Raw genomic sequence first — 20,634 nt, forward strand, 5'->3', positions numbered from 1 at the left:
CTCTCTCTCTCTCTCTCTCTCTCTCTCTCTCTCTCTCTTGCTCTCGCTCTCGCTCTCGCTCTCTCTCCCCCCAGTCAAAAGGAAGGTGGGGAGGGGAGGAGCAAGGTGTTTTAAACTAATGGTGGAACAAGTATATTTCTCCAAGGAGGAGGGCCACTACGTTCTGGGAAGGGAATTTGGAGACAGGAAGGGGAACAGTGTTTGGGGATTTAGAGCCCTAGTAGTAGCAGGAAAGCTCAGGAACTAGATGAAGGAAAAGCTCTGTTCATACTCACCCGGTGACCCAGTGCTCAGCAGTTAGCAGAACAGAACGGGGTGAGCTAATGGGGCCACATTTAGAGAAAGGATCTTCTGTTCCGACCCAACACACACTCACCCTACATACACATGTCTTCACTGTCTTCTCTAGAATGGCAGTGATGGTTTCCCAAGTAGGTGACTTGAGGAAGAAAAGTGGTTTGTCTGTCCCTTGGCTGCATTTCCTCCCTCAAGTCTTCCAGCCTCCCCTCTACTGTTCTGTCAGACACCCACTTCCTGCTCTGCTTCTGTTGCTTTGCACAATCCCAACCAACCCAATCAAGTCAGGATTTCAGGCTGTGATTTTTTTAAGCTAATGTCATTGCAGAGTGAGAAACCTTAGATGCCAAGAACTTTTCTCCATATTAGGGTCTGGGCAGCCAAGAGGCTTCTGCTTTTTCTATTGATTTTGTTTTATTTTATTTTATTAATTAATTTATTTGGCCTCACTGTGCAGCTTGCGGGATCTTCCTTCCCCAACCAGGGATTGAACCCAGGCCCATGGCAGTGAAAGCATTGAGTCCTAACCACTGGACCGCCAGGGATTTCCCAGTTTTAGCCTTTCTGTTGCCAAAATCGGTCTGGCCAGCCGCAGATGGCTGCCCCTTGGGTGAGCTCACTGTGCTTCTAGTTGGACCACGCTTGTCCTTTGCACCTTTTGATGGCAAGGGGCATTGTCTGGATGGAGGGCCCTTGGCTCTACCCGCCTCTGCTGTCCCTGGTCAACTCCCTCCTCACTCTTAGGGCACATGACCTCTCTGCACACCTGTCCCCCACAGTGAAGACTGTGGCAGAGCAGGTACTAATGTCATGTTGTGTCCTTCTCATTCATTTATTCACTACATGTAGAGTGTGTACCATATCCCAGGCTTTCTGTCTTGGTCTGCACTGGGGATAAAAAATGGTACACCAATGCAACATACTCTGCCTCATGTGCGTTGTTTTTTTAAATTTTTATTGGGGTATAATTGATTTACAATGTCATGTTAGTTTCAGGTGTACAGCAAAGTGAATCTGTTAAACGTATACATATATGCCCTCTTTTTTAGATTCCTTTCCCATATAGGCCATTACAGAGTATTGCGTAGAGTTCCCTGTGCTATATACAGTAGGTCCTTAATGGTTATCTATTCTATATATAGTAATGTGTCTGTCAATCCCAGTCTTCCAATTTATCCCTCCCCCCGCTTTACCCTCCGGTAACCATAAGTTTATTTTCTACATTTGTAACTCTATTTTGGTTGTGTAGATAAGTTCATTTGTAGCCTTTTTTTGGATTCCACGTATAAGGGATATCATATGGTGTTTGTCTTTCTCTGTCTGACCTCACTCAGTATGAGAATCTTTAGGTCCATCCATGTTCTTGCAAATGGCATTATTTTATTCTTTTTTATGGCTGAGTAATATTCCAAAGTTCATGTGGGTTATTTTTAAATGATGGAGACAGTGAATTAATTCCCTGATGGTCCAGTGGTTAAGACTCCGAGCTTCTGCTGCTGGGGGCACAGGTTCAATCCCTTGTCAGGGACCTAACATCCCACATGCCACGTGGTGCAGCCAAACAAACAAACAAAAAAAGATGGAGACAAGCACACCCTGTCACTTACTTACAGCCGTGCGAGTCAGATGCAAAGGACGTGTGCACTCATTCTCCTGTGACGCTCTACTTCCTTGCCCTCCCTGGCATCCCCATCACATCCAGCTGTGCCTCCTCTGTGCTGTCCCTGTGTGGCTCATCACAGCTGGAGAAAAGCACACACCCCCAGATTGACTGGTCTCACTTCAGATTCCTGGCTCTGTTCCCTCACATTCCCTATGTGTCTGCTCCACGCCCTTCCTTTACAGGCCCTCATAAGTCCAATTCATCCTCTCCCGTCTTTTCTCGCAAAGACCCTGTTTCTTCTTCATTGAGCCCCTGGAGCGAAGGGAAGAGATCTCCTCTAACTGGCTCACCCATCTGCCTCAGGGCCCGTGTTCTCTCCTCAGTATCGACTGTGAAGGTCTGTCCCTGCTCCTGGCTGCGGCTGATCCTGAAATTGTACCCCAGTTCCCAGCCCCACTGTCAGGGGCAGGACGGTGTGGCATCATGTGGTTTTTTTTTTAATAAATAAATAAGTAAATAAACAAATAAATAAATTTATTTAGGTTGTGTTGGGTCTTCGTTGCTGCGTGCAGGCCTTCTCTAGTTGTAGTGAGCGGGGGCTACTCTTGGTTGCAGTGCATGGGCTTCTCATTGCAGTGGCTTCTCTTGTTGCAGAACTTGGGCTCTAGGCGCATAGGTTCAGTAGTTGTGGCACGTGGGCTCGTGGGCTCAGTAGTTGTGGCTTGTGGGCTCTAGAGCGCAGGCTCAGTAGTTGTGGCACACGGGCTTAGTTGCTCCGCGGCATGTGGGATCTTCCCGGACCAGGACTTGAACCCGTGTCCCCTGCATTGGCAGGCGGATTCTTAACCACCGCGCCACCAAGGAAGTCCCGCATCATGTGTTTTTACTTCTTGGAAGTTACTTTGATCAGTATACAAACATGGTGGCATTGTCTATCTTAAACACTTACAAAGATGCACATACACATGCACCCCACAACTTGTTTTTTTTTATAAGATTTTTTTTTGATGTGGACCACTGTTAAAGTCTTTATTTAATTTGGTACAATATTTGGTTTGGCTTCTGTTTTATGTTTTTTGGCTGCAAGACAGGTGGGATCTTCGCTCCCCAACCAGCGATCAAACCCACGCCCCCCTGCATTGGAAGGCGAAGTCTTAGCCACTGGACTGCCAAGGAAGTCTCTCCCACAACTTTTTATACACTCTGTTCTTTCATCTTTAAAATAAAACGTTCTCGGGCTTCCCTGGTGGGGCAGTGGTTAAGAATCCGCCTGCCAATGCAGGGGACGTGGGTTCAAGTCCTGGTCCGGGAAGATCCCACATGCCGTGGAGTAACTAAGCCTGTGCGCCACAGCTACTGAGCCTGCACTCTAGAGCCCACAAACCACAACTACTGAGCCCACGTGCCATATCTACTGAAGCCCACGTGCTCTAGAACCCGTGCTCTGCAACAAGAGGAGCCACTGCAATGAGAAGCCCGCGCACTACAACGAAGAGTAACCTCTGCTCGCCGCAACTAGAGAAAGCCTGCACGCAGCAATGAAGACCCAACACAGCCAAAAATAATAAATTTAAAAAAATAATTAAAAAAATAAAAATAAAATGTTCTCAATTAACTGCATCTTCCCTCCTATCAAATACCTTTTTGCTCTGCTCCATTTCAGAGCATGATGTCTGCTTGCAGGGGATTGGGGGCACGAGAGAATGCTCACATCCCAGGAGAGTTCCGGAGACTGGCTGCCACGTGAGCATCCTGGATTCACGCAGGAAAGAATTCAAAAGAGCGAGCTATAGTAAAGTAAGAGCTGGTTTATTAAGAGAGATAGGGACTTCCCTGGTGGTCCAGTGGTAAAGAATCTGCCTTCTAATGCAGGGGATGTGGGTTCAATCCCTGGTCGGGGAAGTAAGATCCCACATGCTACAGAGCAACAAAGCCTGCACGCTGCAACTGCTGAGCTCACGCACCTCAACTGGAGGGCCCAGGCGTTGCAATGAAGAGACAGCCTGCCTCAGTGAAGATCCCAAGTGCCACAACTTAGACCCAATGCGGCCAAAAAATATATAGAAAATAGATACAATAAAAGAAAATTTTTTTAATTTATAAAAATAACATTAAAAAGAAAAAGAGATATACATTCCATAGGCAGGATGTGGTTGTCTCAGAAGGTGAAAGTGGCTCCAGGCTGTGGGGATGATGAGTTTTTATGGGCTGGGGTAATTTCATGTACTAACAAGTAGGAAGATTATTCCAGCTATTTGGGGGAAGAGGCAGAAGTTGATTTGGGTAATTATTTCACAATGTATGCATGTGTCAGCTATCACGTTGTACATCTTAAATATACACAATATTTGTCAGTTAAACCTCGATAAAGCTGGAAAAGAAGAAGGTGCAGGGTGTGCCAGGCTTGCCCCCTCTGAGTGGTGCCCATCCAGGCCACACAGTACATCGATGAGGCATTTTGCAAATACATTGGTTACCTGACCAGAGATTCCCCTTCAGAAAGTCTGTGTGGGGCCCAGCCTCAATGATATTTAAGGTGCCCTGGTGTATCCAGCATTGAGCATCGTGACTCTGAGTTCCCCCGTTCCTGAGGGCTGAGATCTGGGCTGAGGGTGAGGGCTCTGCTCTGCGTGGGGGTGGATCAGGGCTGGTCTGTGACCTGCAGGGGATCGTCGGGTCCAGCCGAGGTGCCCGCTGCTGCTGGGTACGGGAGGGCCTTACCAGGAGGGGAGCAAGGTCTGAAGAAAGGGTGGGAAAACTCACCTGTTGGTGTTTTACGAGTTTACTGTCCTGAGCCCCTCCTGGGACAGTGGGCAGCAGAGGACCGTCTGCTCCACATGCTGAGGGCTTCCCTGTGCGTGTGGTGGTGACTCAGGAAGGGGTGTGTTGATTGCAAGCATTAAACAGCCTGTTTTCAACTTTCAAGGTCAACCTCTAAAGACTTACGTTTCCTGAGGACGAAGCCCGGAAGAGGAGGGAGAGGAAAGAAAAGGAGTCAGGAATGGCTCTTTCTCAGGTAAAGTGATGCTCTTGGTTGATTATTCTGTTTCTTCTTCCTTCTTTGCATTTGCTAATCTCTGAATCTAAAGTATCCTTAGATTCCGTCTGTGACACAGTTTTCTACTCTGTAAAATGGAAACAGATCTTTCTCTAATGAGCTATTACATTGATAACAAGTTAATTCAGGTAAAGCATTTAGAGTAATATGTAACGTATAGGAAGTGTTCAAAAACTTGTAGTCATTGCTGTTACCGTCATCACAGTTTTTAGATTACGACCTTTCTTTAACACTTCGGTATAGACCCAGTGTTGAATTTTTATTTGTGTATTTCATGTATCATACAGAAAATTGAGAAATCCACATTGATTTGGAGGCTATCATAATCTCCTATGGAAAAGCTTAAGAAATTAGAGAGGCATAATTTGCCCCAAATACCTTTACATGAATCTGTCAGAATACATACTTCAACTGAATCGATCCTTACCCCTCTCTCCTCATTTTGTATGAAGATAAGAAGTCTCCTCGTGGCCCCATGGTGAAAATGTGTTTTCATTTCAGGAACGGTTGGCCTTCGAGGATGTGGCCGTCAAATTCTCTCAGGAGGAGTGGGAATGCCTGGACCCTGCTCAGAGGGCCTTGTACAGGGACATGATGGTGGAGACCTGCAGGAACCTGCTCTCCCTGGGTGAGGATAACTTCCCTGTGAAGTTGGGATCTGCCCTTGGGTATCTTTGCATTTTCCCTCATGTGCCTCTTGGGAGCCCCTGCCTTGCTTGACTGAGATCAAAGCCCTGTTGACTCAGACATGAAAAGTTTCATAATGTGGCGTGAGGACTTTGAACTTGCCCTTTCTTCATGTGATCTGCCCATGTTATGATACATCAAGGGTGGTTCCAGAGCTTAAATATGCATAAAGCCTTATAGCGAACTTAGAATATCCACTTCCCTCTTTGCTACCCCTGTGTTTTTGATTCAGTAGTCCTTGAAAGAGAGCTAGATGTCTGTATATTACACTGTTCCTTATGCATTCAGGAGGGGGCAAGCAGTGGATGAATTTGTGAAATATCTTCCTAGACCCATCTGTAATGTCCTCACACATCAGCTGAACAAAGGGCTGGGATTCTGGAAGTGACACAGCACATGATGTTCCTTTCTTGCAATTAGCAGTTATTACTGTTTCTGACTGATTATTATTATCTCCATTTTAGTGTAAGGGAAAGAGTGCTGGACTCTGGAGAGGGAAGTGAAAATAGCGAAAAAAACCAAAGGGGTGGGAAAGTATCAAAAGTGTGGACACAGGTCAGATCTCAGATGGACAGAGAGGAGGCCACACCATTAACAGTTTGGGGGAAACTCTCCCCAAGTGGGAGAGTTCTATGGGACTACAGAAGCTTTTTTTTATTATTTGAGTTCTCAGAGGAAATTTTTCTTCTCCCCAACTTATCACCGTGTCAACATGTAAAATGTATTCTTTTTTTTTTTTTTGCGGTACGCGGGCCTCTCACTGTTGTGGCCTCTCCCATTGCGGAGCACAGCCTCCGGACGCGCAGGCTCAGCGGCCATGGCTCACGGGCCCAGCCGCTCCGCGGCATGTGGGATCTTCCCGGACCGGGCCACGAACCCATGTCCCCTGCATCGGCAGGCGGACTTTCAACCACTGTGCCACCAGGGAAGCCCTGTAAAATGTATTCTTTCACTCTCCAGTGGGGCTGCAGCTCCTACAGAGACAAAGGCAAAGTTTTTGTCATGATCTACACTCTGCCATCTGGCCCCTGTGAACTCTTTGGTCCTTGACCTTGAGGAGCATGAGCCGGGATGTTTGAAAGAGGTTTGTCTCCCCTTGTGTACTTGATTTCATTGTTTGCTCAGTTCTTAGCCCATATAGGTAAGAGCTGACACCTCTGTAGTGGTAACACGTGGACCTATCCTGGTTCCATCTCCATTTGCTGTACTTGGGAGACCTAATCAGGAGATGAGAAAACACTGGCTGCTCTTTGATTCCATCTGTCACCCCAGAACCTGCATGGGGCTGTCTCAAGCCCCGTCTGCCTGTTTAGATCCCTCAGACCTTCCTTTTGTTCCGTTCTTGCCACACAGCTTGGGGGTGTGTAGTGGGAGGTGCGTTGGATCATCTGTGATTGTTACTTAAGAAAACTGTAAAGACAGTGGACAGAGTGGTCCTCTTTTTGATCCCAAATCCTACATGGGGATTATATTTCAGTCTTTCAGGCTCTTAGCTTTGTGTCTGTGGGTAGAACACACAGTCCTGTGACAAGATCCTACAATATCTGACCCCCATATCCTATATTTTTCTCATGCTTCCACTGCTCTATCTGATCTGGGAATGTAGACTCTTCCCTGATTTCATGCTGTGTTAAATTTGCATGATTTTACCTCTGAAACTTGCTTTTGAAATACACATTCCTGGGATCTGAGATTTCATCCTCTGTTTTTTTGCTGTGATAATCCACTTTTGGGGGATAGACAGACTCTTGGGACTCTCCTATGGGGTGGGTTTATTTGGTGACAGAAAACTCTTGATGGAGAACACTTTGAGTAGTATGTTGCAGTGTTATCCTGCTACGTACAGAAGCACCACTTGAAGCCACTCACTAGAGTGGTCAGCATGGCCCAGGATACTGAGATAGAAGGTACGCGAGAGCTGACTGATAAGTGTTTCCAGTTTTCTGGTCTCTGAGGACTGTCAGTGGAGCATCTCTCGAGGGCACCGTGACAGCGTTGATCACATATACTGGTGATCATGCCATCTGAGCCACACTAAAAAATACAGGAATTTCTCCTGGGAACAACATTGTCCAAGTTCATATCCCCATATTTCTGAGGCTGTTGACTAAACTATTGTCCATACCACATTTTTCGTCCCCTGTAAGTGGCATTGTTCATCCTTCCTCAACACATATTATTTTGAAGCGTCTTAATGACTGAGCTTATGAAGCTGAACGATGATAGTGTTCTTTGTTTTATATTTGCAATGTGTGGGAAGGTTGAATTGGGGAATGAATATTCTTCTATATATTTTACACTATTTCCTTCTTTAGTGACGGGAATATGGCTCATCAGCAGTTTCCCTAAATCCTACACTTCGTCCAGAATATTTTGAAAAGATAGTCTTTTAAAAAAAATTTTACTGAAGTGTAGTTGATTTACAAAGTCGTGTTAATTTCTGAGGTACAGCAAAGTGATTCAGTTATACATATCTTTTCTTCTTTGTTGTTGTTGTGGACCATTTTTAAAGTCTTCCTTGAATTTGTTACAATATTGCTTCTGTTTTATGTTTTGGTTTTTTGGCCAGGAGGTAAGTGGGATCTTAGTTCCCTGACCAGAGATTGAACGTGCACCCCCTGCATTGGAAGGTGAAGTCTTAACCACTGAACCGTCAGGGTTCATTATTATTATTTATTATTATTTTTATATCTATTATTATTATTTATTATTTTTTATATTATTTTTTATATTCTTTTTTTATATTATTATCTATTATTTTTTATATTCTTTTCCATATAGTTTATTATAAGGTATTGAATGTAGTTCCCTGTGCTATACAGTAGGATCTCGTTGTTTATCCATCCTATATAAATACAAAAGTTTCCATCTGCTAATCCCAAACTCCCAATTTGTCCCCTCCCACCCACCCACCCGCCCACCCTTGGCAACCACAAGTCTGTTCTCTATGTCTGTGAGTCTGTTTCACAGATATGTTCATTTGTGCTGTATTTTAGATTCCGCATATAAGTGGTATCATATGGTATTTGTCTTTCTCTTTCTGACTTTGCTTAGTATGAGACTCTCTAGATCCATTCATATTGCTGCAAATGGCATTATTTCATTCTTTCTTATGGCTTTTTGTAGTATTCTATTGTATATATGTACCACATCTTTATCCATTCATCTGTCGGTGGACATTTAGGTTGTTTTCATGTCTTGGCTATTGTAAATAGTGCTACTATTTATAATAGGGGTGCATGTATCTTGAAAAGATAGTCTTTTTAATTTATTTTTTTTAATTTATTTTTATTTATTTATTTTGGCCACACTGGGCAGCATGTGGGATCTCAGTTTCCTGACCAGGGATTGAACCTGGGCCACAGCAGTGACAGTGCTGAATCCTAACCGCTAGATCACCAGGGAACTCCACCATCACACTCCTGTTTCTCTTACTTTCTGTGTAAATTGGAGTTATGTACATAAACCCTCTAAGTCTACCGCCCTTATTTGAAAAATAATGGTAGTTTACCTCAGGCTTTTAAAACAAATAAGTACTGTCAGATGGCTTATAATATTGCACATTTATGGAAAGACTCATAAGTTACTGTTATTTAATTAGATATATCAACTTTCTGTCATGTTTGTTATGTGATATCCCTTTGCATTATATTTTGTAATTTTTTATTTTGCAACTTGTTCTCAACAATGTTATCTCTGACCTAAGAAAATAGATTTTTAAAGCACACACTTCATATTACATATATTTTGGGGACAATGAACTGGAGAGTTAAAGGGCATTGCGTAGAGAGGGAATTGCTCTGCTTGGCTGTTATATAACGGCAGTCATGAAATCATGTGACTTCTGACTTCTTTCTTCAGTTCTTATTCTTTATAATGCCATATATTTTCCTGACCTGATATTTTAGAAGTCAGTTATCTCAACAGATTTTACAGTTTTCATATTGTGTGTTCTTTCTGGAGTAAAAGTCTTTTCTTTATCCTTAAGGGGGAGTGTTTAGAGTTCCATAGAATATAATATTCTATAACATAGTTACTTATTACTGCTCGTTTTATCATGGGTTACTAGAATAGTGCATTTATTAATTTTAAAAAAATATATTATTTATTTATTTGGCTGCATCAGGTCTTTGTTGCGGCACATGGGATCTTCGTTGTGGTGCTTATTGTGGCGTGTGGGCTTCTCTCTAGTTGTGGCATGCAGGTTTTTCTCTTCTCTAGCTGTGGATTGGGCTCCAGAGCACGTGGGTTCTGTAGTTTGCAGCATGCGGGCTCTAGTTTAGGCGCGTGAACTCAGTAGTTGTGGTGCGTGGGCTTAGTTGCCCCATGGCAAGTGGGATCTCATTCCCTGACCAAGGATCGAACCTGTGTCCCCTGCATTGGAAAGCAGTTCCTTTACCACTGGACCACCAGGGAAGTCCCTTTTTATTAATTTTTATTGTGATTTACAACTGATGGTCTTTCAGAATGTATTATGCAATATAATTGACATGTACTTGTTAATGTTATAAAATGCCTATTCTTCGTGGGTACTGATACTTTTATAACAGGTATTTAGAAAAATATTTCATTTTTTAAACACTGTTTTATTAAATTCTTCTTTTTCTCAGTGCTGTATTTGTTTTGCAGTTCTAAACTGCCATTTATTTACGGTTTTTGTTGGATAAGCTTGATTTGGATTATTTGCCATTACAATATTGTCTATTTTTTGGCATTTATTTATGTATTGATAGAATAAGTATGTAAATACTGTATGCAGATTAGGTATAATTATTATGCAGAAAATATGTCTGATATATTTCTCCTCAGTTACAGTCAGTTGGTATGTGCTTTGGGGTTTTGGTCATGGGTTAGCCGTTTTTTGAGAACTAAACATAAGTTTGCGCAATGTGAGTGTTTTTATCACAGATTGCTTGAAATGAGGCTACCCTAATATTAATTTGAATTCCATGTGATCACACTTTCTTTATTAAAGAATCCTATTTCTTTAATGTTTCTCAAAATGTGAAGATCATGGTTGGGAAGTTTCTTAACTACATTCAGGTATAATGTTATGCTTTCTACATAAAATATTTATTCATGAATCGTAATTAATAAGAAACCTATGGTATTTTGTATCTTGTAGATCTCTCTCCCATACATGTTATCAAGAAATTACAACCAAAGAAGAACACTAATTCAACAGATATATTCCAAACAGTGATTTTGGGAAGACATGAAAGCCATGAAGTCAAAGATTTTTACTTAAGGGAAATCCCAGAAAATATGCATCACTTTGAGTGTCAGTGGAGAGATGATGAGAGAAATTACAAAGGAATGCCTGTAACCCATAATGAAAATCTCACTGATAGAAAAGATCAACATGGTGGAAGTGATGCAGGAAACAAGCCTATTGAAAATAAGCTTGCAATAAGCTTTCAGGATGAACTGCAGATATTTCACACTGAAAGGAAAATTTATGAATGTAATCAAGTTGAGAAGTTTATCAACAATAGTTCCTCAATTTCAGCTCTCCAAAGAATTACTCCTAGTGTCGGAACCAACACTTCTAATATGTATGGGAATGATTTTATCCATCCTTCAATACTGACACAAGACCATGAAGCACACAGGGAGAAACCTTACAAATGTAATGAGTGTGGTAAAAGCTTTAATCAGGGCTTACACCTCACTAGACATCAGGTAATCCACACAGGAGAGAAACCATATAAATGTGGTATACGTGGCAGGGTTTTCAGTCAGAATTCAAACCTCGCAAGTCATTGGAGAATTCATACTGGAGAGAAAGCTTACAAATGTAATGAGTGTGGCAAAGCCTTTAGTATGTGCTCAAGCCTCATGAACCATCAAGTAATCCATACTGGAGAGAAACCTTACCAATGTAATGAATGTGACAAGGCTTTTTTCCATAGTTCCAAACTTGTAAAACATTGAAGAATTCATAGTGGAGAGAAACCACACAAATGTAATGAATGTGGTAAAGCTTTTATCCAAAGTTCAAGCCTGGCTGACCATCAGGAAAGTCGTACTGGAGAGAAACCATACAAGTGTGAAGAATGCGGCAAAGCCTTTATTGTGCATTCAAGCCTAATCAACCATCAGATAATCCACACTGGAGGGAAACCTTACCCATGTAATGAATATGGGAAGACTTTCATCAAACATTCACACCTTAGGCTTCATGAGAGAATTCATACTGGAGAGAAGCCATACAGGTGTATTGAATGTGGCAAGGCCTTTAGGCAATGGTCTGACATCAGGATTCACCAAAGAATTCATGCTGGAGAGAAGCCTTTCAAATGTAATGAGTGCGGCAAAGCCTTTACTCAGGGCTCACACCTCACTAGACATCAGGTAATCCATACAGGAGAGAATCCATATAAATGTGATGTATGTGACAAGGTCTTCAGTCAGAATTCACACCTTGCAAGTCATTGGAGAATTCATACTGGGGAAAAACCATACAAATGTAATGAGTGTGGGAAAGCCTTTAGTGTTTGTTCGAGCCTAACTTACCATGAGGTAATTCATACTGGAGAGAAATCTTACAAATGTAATGAATGTGGCAAGGCTTTTATCAAGAGTTCACATCTTAGGCATCATGAGAGGATTCATACTGGAGAGAAGCCATACAGGTGTATTGAATGTGGCAAGACCTTTAGGCAATGGCCTGACATCAGGATTCACCAAAGAATTCATGCTGGAGAGAAGCCTTTCAAATGTAGTGAGTGTGGCAAAGCTTTTACTCAGGGTTTACACCTCACTACACATCAGATAATCCATACTGGAGAGAAACCATGTAAATGCGATGAATGTGGTAAGCTCTTCAGTCAAAATTCACACCTAGAAAGTCATCGGAGAATTCATACTGGAGAGAAACCATACAAATGTAATGAGTGTGGCAAAGTCTTCAGTCAAAATTCACACCTTGTAAATCACCAGAGAATTCATACTGGAGAGAGACCTTACAAATGTAATGAGTGTGGCAGATCCTTTAGTGTGCCTTCAAGCCTCAGTAAACACCAGGTGATCCATACTGGAGAGAGACCTTACAAATGTAATGAATGTGGCAAGGCTTTTAGCAGGTGTTCACACCTTAGGCTTCATGAGAAGATTCATACTGGAGAGAAATCATACAAATGTATTGAGTGTGGCAAAGCCTTTAGACAGTGGTCCTACCTCAGGATTCACCAAAGAATTCATTCTGGAGAGAAACCTTACAAATGCTGTGATTGTGGCAAAGCTTTTACTCGGGGCTCACACCTCACCAGTCATCAGATAATCCATACTGGACAGAACCTTACAGATGTACTGAGTGTTGCAAGGCTTTTAGGTATTGCCTTAAACTCAGGGTTCACCAAATAGTCCATACTTAACAAATGCAATGAATGTGGCAAATTTTCAATTTACTGCACACTTTTCACTGAGTAACAGGATCTATATTCTGGAGTGAAACCATACAAGTGTAGTGTGTGTGATAAGGATATTTTATCCAAATAGCAAACGTTGGGGAACATATTGGATGGACACCTTTAAAATGCAATAAACGTGGCAAAGGCTTTCACTTGAGTTTAAGTATTAGGCAACAGCAGAGTCCATATTGAAGAGAAATACAAAGGTATGTGCAGAGGCTTTATTCAGGCCTCACAGTGCACTAGACTTCAGAATATACATTTTTTTTTTTTTTTTTTGGCTGTGTTGGGTCTTCGTTTCTGTGCGTGGGCTTTCTGTAGTTGCGGCGAGCGGGGGCCACTCTTCATCGAGGTGCGCGGGCCTCTCACTGTCGCGGCCTCTCGTTGCGGAGCACAGGCTCCAGACGCGCAGGCTCAGTAGTTGTGGCACACGGGCCTACTTGGTCCGCGGCATGTGGGATCATCCCAGACCAGGACGCGGACCCGTGTCCCCTGCAATGGCAGGCAGATTCTCAACCACTGAGCCACCAGGGAAGCCCCAGAATATACATCTTTGAGAGAAACCACCCAGAGTGATTTGCATGCTAATGCTTTTACCCAAAGATCAAAACTATGGACCATCAGAGGATTTATGTTGGAGAGCAACCTTACAAATGTAATGACTGTTGTAAGGCTTCTTCAGAGGTGCATGCCTTTGGCATAATGAGAGAATTTATGCAGGACAGAAAATATACAGATATACTTAACGTGGAAATACCTTTAAGAAACAATGTGTCCTCAGGATTCACGAAACAATTCATATTGGGGAGAATCTTTATTAAAGTAGTTGGTAAATTTCTTGACCACTTCTCACAACAGACCGCACTTCAAGGAACCACACTAGGAATAACTAAGTCTTCAGTTTTCTGAGATTAGCCTGAGATAGTATATTGTGCAGAATAATTAAAAGTCCAAATCTGTTAAAACTCACGACATGATGTTTATCACAGGAGCAAGGACTCGTGTGGAAAATGGCCCATTCAGTGTATAAAATATTTAAATATTTGAGTTATGTTGAAAGAGTACATTGCTGTTCATGACTTTCAACCTGAAGGCTGAAGTCTGTTGAACTTATACCTTCATTACAGTTCTTTCATGATGGTCTCTGGGAAGAAATCAGTAAGGTGAAGGGGCTGACTTTATTAGGTATGGTTCATTGACATCCATGTTCCCTGGAAAAATAAGAACAGAAAATTACCAAGTTCAGTAGTGTGTGAATTAGCATCAGGGAAGGGCAGAGAATACTGTAAAACTGAAACTCATCGTGCTTATTATGTTCAGGGTGCCCTTCTGTAGATAGGCCAGTGTGGGTTATCGGAAAGAATCTTCTGTCAACTGACCGTGAACAGAGCAGGCTGGACGTTAAAGGACTTGGGCTTTGCATGGGGGGAGAGTTACACGTTATTAGGTGCTGGTTACGTGGTAGAAATGACGCAGGTGAGATGGTGGCCATTTTCTCCATTGACTGGCAGTAGTTGTTGTGGATCAGTGATTAATGAATAATTAGCCTTATTCTTAGAAACTGAAGAGAGAGCAGTTATCTTGAAAGGAAAATGTAATCAAAAAGACCAGAAAAGTATGTGCATGTGTATGATCCATATTTAGCTGCTGCCATTACATTTTGCTACTGTTTTATTCAGAATGTATCGTAAGTCTCATGCTTCAATAAAATTTTTATCATTCTTTTCCATAACTCAGAATGGATCATGTTTCTTCCACCAACACAGTTTTATCCCACTTCGGTGCTTCATAACGGAAACGAACAATGCACCATAGGCTCTCAAGGTTGAAAGAATCTATAACAATTTCTTTCCATGATGGATTCAAAGAATCATAGAGTTTGGGGATTATATACTCATAATGTGCATTTGAGTTATTCTCTCCGTGCTCTGTCCATAGCAGTGCAATTATAGACTCTGGCCCCCTAAAACCTACCCCCCTGTTCATGAATGTGCACCATGTAATGTTTCCTGATGTCCTCTTTTGTGCCCAAATAAAGGCCATAGTATGCACCTTGATTTACATGAAGTGAAAATAGCAATAAAAAACATATGAAAAAATTAGGAAATAAAAAACTAAAAGGTTAAAAGTAATCTCTTTTTGAACTTGGAGCACTCTAAAATAATTTAGAATGAACACTATGTAATAGGAACTGTTTTTGTTTGATAAACTAGAAATTTCACATATTCACTCCCCAACATTTTTGTTCTTGTTCATTTGCAGTTGCAGTCATCCACTGGAACAGGATGGAACCACACCCAAAGTTTGGTTTGGATATTGAGACAGATGAGGCCATATGCTAAAGTGTTATGAGGATGTTTGTTACCTTCTGAAGCTTTCTAGGGTGAGCAGGGTAGACTTCCAAGCTGTTTAAAAAATGGCTTGACAAAACGGAATGGTGACTGGCTTGGTGTGTTAAGGTGATTACTGGATGAGGATGAGGGGAGGGTACCTGCTTATGGTGAACTTCCAGTTGGTATCAAAAGAATGAGCCCTTAGCTTTTTTTATCAGCCTGCCCAGATAGCATAGGAGGAGGTGGTTCTGAAATTCTCAAGGTGTCAGTAGTCAGACATCAAAAAAATGTAGTCAGACTGTTTAACGAAACACTGAATGTTTACTCCTGAGACTTCTGATTTCTTGGTTGGGAAACACCACACTTTAGTTCATGCTGTGAATTTATTACATTCCTTTTCCTGCTGTACACATAGGTTCCATTGTGCAATATGGTTGTTGAAGATGCTAGTAAATTACTATTTAGATAAATTCCCTAAGATATTTTTACACTAGCCTAATGAACATTAATGTTTGGAAATATTTATTAGGTAATACTAAATAATTTTAATACAAGATCAGCTTTCCATAGGATGTTAAAATGTTGATTTCAGATTATAGTATTAAGTAATATGCTGCATGATTCATTGTCAGCTGTAGTAAAATTCCTTTTTTTAAAAAAAATGATTTTTGGCTGCATTGGGTCTTCGTTGCTGCATGCGGGCGTTCTCTAGCTGCGGCGAGCGGGGGCTACTCTTCGTTGCGGTGCGTGGGCTTATTATTGCAGTGGCTTCTCTTGTTGTGGAGTACGGGCTCTAGACACACGGGCTTCAGTAGTTGTGGCACATGGGCTCAGTAGTTGTGGCTCACGGGCTCTAGAGCGCAGGCTCAGTAGTTGTGGCACACGGGCTTAGTTGCTCCGCGGCATGTGGGATCTTCCCGGACCAGGGCTCGAACCCGTGTACCCTGCATTGGCAGGCGGATTCTTAACCACTGTGCCACCAGGGAAGTCCTCTTTTGTTTTTTTAGTACAATTTTTCCTCAGCATTATTTTTTCCATCCACATTTTGTGACCCAGATTTAATGTTTAATTTACATTTTTTCCCTGTCTTACAAGGAATACATAAATCAATGGATATTTTGAGACTTCTGTAACATGAAAATGCACGTAAGACAACATCAGGTACATAGTAGGTGCACTATAAATATGAAGAAAGACTTCCTTTAGGACTTTAGTTCAATCAGTTAATACACAGAAATATTGCAAAATTGATGATAATTTTGGTGAAAGAAAACTCCAGTGTCTTCTCGAGACTTTATATTTTACCGGCTGCTTTGTTATCCACATCAGACACAGGTTTCAGAAATAGAAAACAAAGAAAGGAGAGAAAATATAAATTTTAAATAAAAGTAAACTACCTAATTACCCTCAAATGAACATATAGTAATTTGAAGTTACATTATGTTTAGGAATTATTGACATTATGTTTAGGAATTATTGACTGAAGTATATTATGATGTAAACAACTTTTTCTCAAAGGTATTTGAAGGTAATTCACCAGTGTGGAACAGAAAGACTGTTTTAAAGAAGAATGCAGGGGGATTCCCTGGTGGCGCAGTGGTTGAGAGTCCGCCTGCCGATGCAGGGGACAGGGGTTCGTGCCGTGGTCCGGGAAGATCCCACATGCCGCGGAGCGGCTGGGCCCGTGAGCCGTGGCCGCTGGGCCTGCGCATCCGGAGCCTGTGCTCCTTAACGGGAGAGGCCACAACCGTGAGAGGCCCGTGTACCGCAAAAAAAAGAAAAAAAAAATGCAGGGACTTCCCTGGTGGTCCAGTGGCTAAGACTCGGGGCTTCCAGTGCAGGGGGCATGGGTTCATCCCTGGTAGGAGAACTAAGATCCCACATGCTGCCTGCTGTGCAGCCAAAAAAAAAAAAAGCAGTTCTCATTAAAAGGAAATTTTTTCTTTTCTCTTTTTATTGTATCTATATGAGATGATGGAGTTATCATTTCACAATATATGTAAGACCATTCTGCTGCACGCCTTAAACTCGATCTATGTCAGTTATATCTCAAAATTGGGGGAGGGAGATGCTGGTTTTAAAAAGTCAAAACACTTAAGCAAAAAATAAAAAATTTATAACAGTGTTTTAAAACGTATTGCTGGGATTTCCCTGGTGGCGTAGTGGTTAAGAATCCGCCTGCCAACAGAGGGGACACAGGTTCGATCCCTGGTCCGGGAAGATCCCACATGCCGCGGAGCAACTAAGCCCGTGCGCCACAACTACTGAGGCTGCATGCTGCAACTACTGAAGGCTCTGCGCCTAGAGCCTGTGCTCCGCAACAACAGAAGCCACCGCAATGAGAAGCCCGCGCACTGCAAAGAAGAGTAGCCCCCTCTCGCTGCAACTAGAGAAAGCCCGTGCGCAGCAACGAAGACCCAACGCAGCCAAAAGTAAAATAAATTTATTTTAAAAAATAATAAAATGTGTTACTCATTTTTTTGCTGCACCAGGCGGCTTGTAGGATCCTAGTTCCCTCACTAGGCTCAAACCCCGGCCCTCGGCAGTGAGAAGGTAGAGTCCTAGCCACTGGACCTCCAGGAAATTCCCAAAATGCATTGCTCTTTTTAAAGCAATGGTTAGTGTGCTAAATTATCAAATGCCTTAGTCCTCCAGTCTCAGACGCCAGGTCTTGTCCCTGTGAGTCTGCAACTGAGCAGTGCTGAGTTTGGCCTCCTGAGTGAATGGGGAATAGACAAAAACCTGTACTGTACGGTGTCAGTATGAAATGGCCCATTCTACTCAGGGAGAGTTTTGTATTTCACATTCTAGTCTGTAATGCAGAGAGAACTCTACTTGTTTGCTTAAACTGCTTAAATTTAATTGCAGGAAATGTTCCTGGATCCAGCCACCTTTTCACATCAAACTCCCAAGACCCGAGTTCCCAGACCGCTGAATTGCTTCAGCCTCACTAGCAGGACTTCTAGCAACCCGGTGGCAAAAATAGCTTTTGACTTAAACCGTTTTCAACTTGTCAAGAGGAAAAGATCTCAGTTTCCGACGTAAGTGTTTCACACAACTGTAAGCTTTTGCCTAAAAACCGTTACAGTAACTTTAAGCAGAGAGGAACTCTGCTGCACAAAGGAACAAAAGACATTTGAGCATTTCTAAACCCGAAAAAGACGTCTTCAGAGCCTGGTGGATAGAGTGCAGGCCCCGACCCCTGACCGATCTCTCCGGGTCCCTGCGCAGACCTGGGCTCTCCACGCCCCGCCCCTCGCCGCTAGCGCCACGCTCAGGCCCCCCGATCCTGGAAGCCCCGCCTCTAACTCCGCGGGTGCAGTTTCTTACGGAACCAGAAGCGGGGGGTAGGGAGTGAAGGTCTCACGGCAGGGCGTTTCTGTTTTCTAGTGTAAATCTGCGCGGCTCCCCCTTACTCCATCTTCAGGGTCTCGGTGTCACTACGGATCTTAAATCCCCACACCTGCGCTTCCGCTGCAGACGTCGCCGTTACAGGTCGGCTGTGTTTTCCTTTGGGTTTGAAATTGCTCTGAGGCTGGTCCCTGCCTTTAGATTTTTCGACCTTCGGTTCACGTAGACACCGCCTTTAGGGTCGTCTTCCTCCATAAAACCCTTTACTCCCTCCCCCTCCATGTAACGTCCTCTTCCACGAGGTGGCCTCTCGCCCCCTGGAGGGCAGCGCCGGCCGCCCCGCTCCAGGCCAGGCCGCGTCCTCCCTCCCCGGTCCTGGGGTTCTGCAGAGCCCGCCCCTCTCCCGAGACCCCCCCTCCCTCCCCGCCCCTCTGTCCTCGCGTCTCCTCAGGCCGGTCCTTCTGCTCCGCAGGCCTCCCCTTCCTAGTCAGCCCTTCCCCTCACCCCGCGTAGGTGACCTGGGCCAGCGGTGTGACACCCAGTGTTCTTCTGTCTCAAATTCCACCGGATGGAAAATGCTCTCTTGCGGTGGGCGGGTATCTTATTCAGTCGCCATCCCTGTAAATACGTGGGCGAGGGGCATCAGGAGAAGCAGAGACAGAAAGCGACTGAGAGAGAAATAGAAAAACTGAGATGAGAAAAGAATGAGGGAGAACCAATGGAAACATAGACGATGGGCCGATGGACTTGCAAGAAGCAGCTTGAAAGACGGTAACCTGTGAAAGCAGGTGAATAAAACAAGTTTATAGAAGTGGGATCTGCAGGGAGATAGACGAAGGTGAGCAAAATCGTCTCCTCAGGCCGGTCCTCCTGCTCCGCAGGCCTCCCCTTCCTAGTCAGCCCTTCCCCTCACCCCGCGTAGGTGACCTGGGCCAGCGGTGTGACACCCAGTGTTCTTCTGTCTCAAATTCCACCGGATGGAAAATGCTCTCTTGCGGTGGGCGGGTATCTTATTCAGTCGCCATCCCTGTAAATACGTGGGCGAGGGGCATCAGGAGAAGCAGAGACAGAAAGCGACTGAGAGAGAAATAGAAAAACTGAGATGAGAAAAGAATGAGGGAGAACCAATGGAAACATAGACGATGGGCCGATGGACTTGCAAGAAGCAGCTTGAAAGACGGTAACCTGTGAAAGCAGGTGAATAAAACAAGTTTATAGAAGTGGGATCTGCAGGGAGATAGACGAAGGTGAGCAAAATAGGGAGAGGGGCTGTAAATCAGCGGTAGGAGGGAGGGCCCAATGGTGAGGCACTTCACACAGAGGGTGGGCGACGAGGATAAAAGAGTTGGAACCTTAGGGCTTCCCTGGTGGCGCAGTGGTTGAGTCCGCCTGCCGATGCAGGGGACACGGGTTCGTGCCCCGGTCCGGGAGGATCCCACATGCCGCGGAGCGGCTGGGCCCGTGAGCCGTGGGCACTGAGCCTGTGCGTCCGGAGCCTGTGCTCTGTGGTGGGAGAGGCCACAGCAGTGAGAGGCCCGCGTACCGCAAAAAAGAGTTGGAACCTTGGTCTACAGAGCAACATGGTGCTGGGAGAGAAAGAGGAAAACTACTGATTGAAGGAGCTGAGAAAGAAAGCGAGCAGGAAGGAAGCACAGCCACTTGGGGGTGCCAGAGAGTTGGGGGGAAGGGCGTGTAACAGGGACAGAAGGCGTGTAACCGGAGGGCAGAGAGGGAGCAGAGGTGGGGGAAGAAAGAGGCAGAAATACATGGAGGTTTAGGACAGTCAGAGAGGTTGTAGAGAACGAGCATCAAGAGGGGGAACAGGTTGCAGAGTGGGGCAGGACAGGTGTGAGGGAGGAAATGGAGAGGAGGGCAGGAACAGCAGGAGAGCAG

General features: G+C 43.9%; 1 protein-coding gene and 1 non-coding gene across 2 annotated transcripts in view; one reads left to right on the plus strand and one right to left on the minus strand.

Annotated features, from left to right (window-relative positions):
* Window positions 1-18,967, plus strand: part of LOC103084044 (zinc finger protein 160-like) — a 50,901-nt gene extending 31,934 nt beyond the window's left edge. Inside the window, 4 exon segments of the mRNA XM_082931025.1 lie at window positions 11,258-12,978; window positions 14,397-14,533; window positions 18,259-18,431; window positions 18,871-18,967. Of these exon segments, the coding sequence (XP_082787151.1) occupies window positions 11,258-12,978; window positions 14,397-14,533; window positions 18,259-18,431; window positions 18,871-18,967 (2,128 nt within the window).
* TRNAD-GUC (transfer RNA aspartic acid (anticodon GUC)) lies at window positions 8,979-9,050 on the minus strand. Its single transcript has one exon. It is a non-coding gene; the product is annotated as a tRNA-Asp (tRNA).
* Window positions 18,968-20,634: the final 1,667 nt, after the last annotated feature.

Source organism: Lipotes vexillifer, unplaced genomic scaffold (assembly GCF_000442215.2).
Source record: "Lipotes vexillifer unplaced genomic scaffold, Lipotes_vexillifer_v1.1 scaffold1665, whole genome shotgun sequence".
Classification (NCBI taxonomy): Eukaryota; Metazoa; Chordata; class Mammalia; order Artiodactyla; family Lipotidae; genus Lipotes; species Lipotes vexillifer.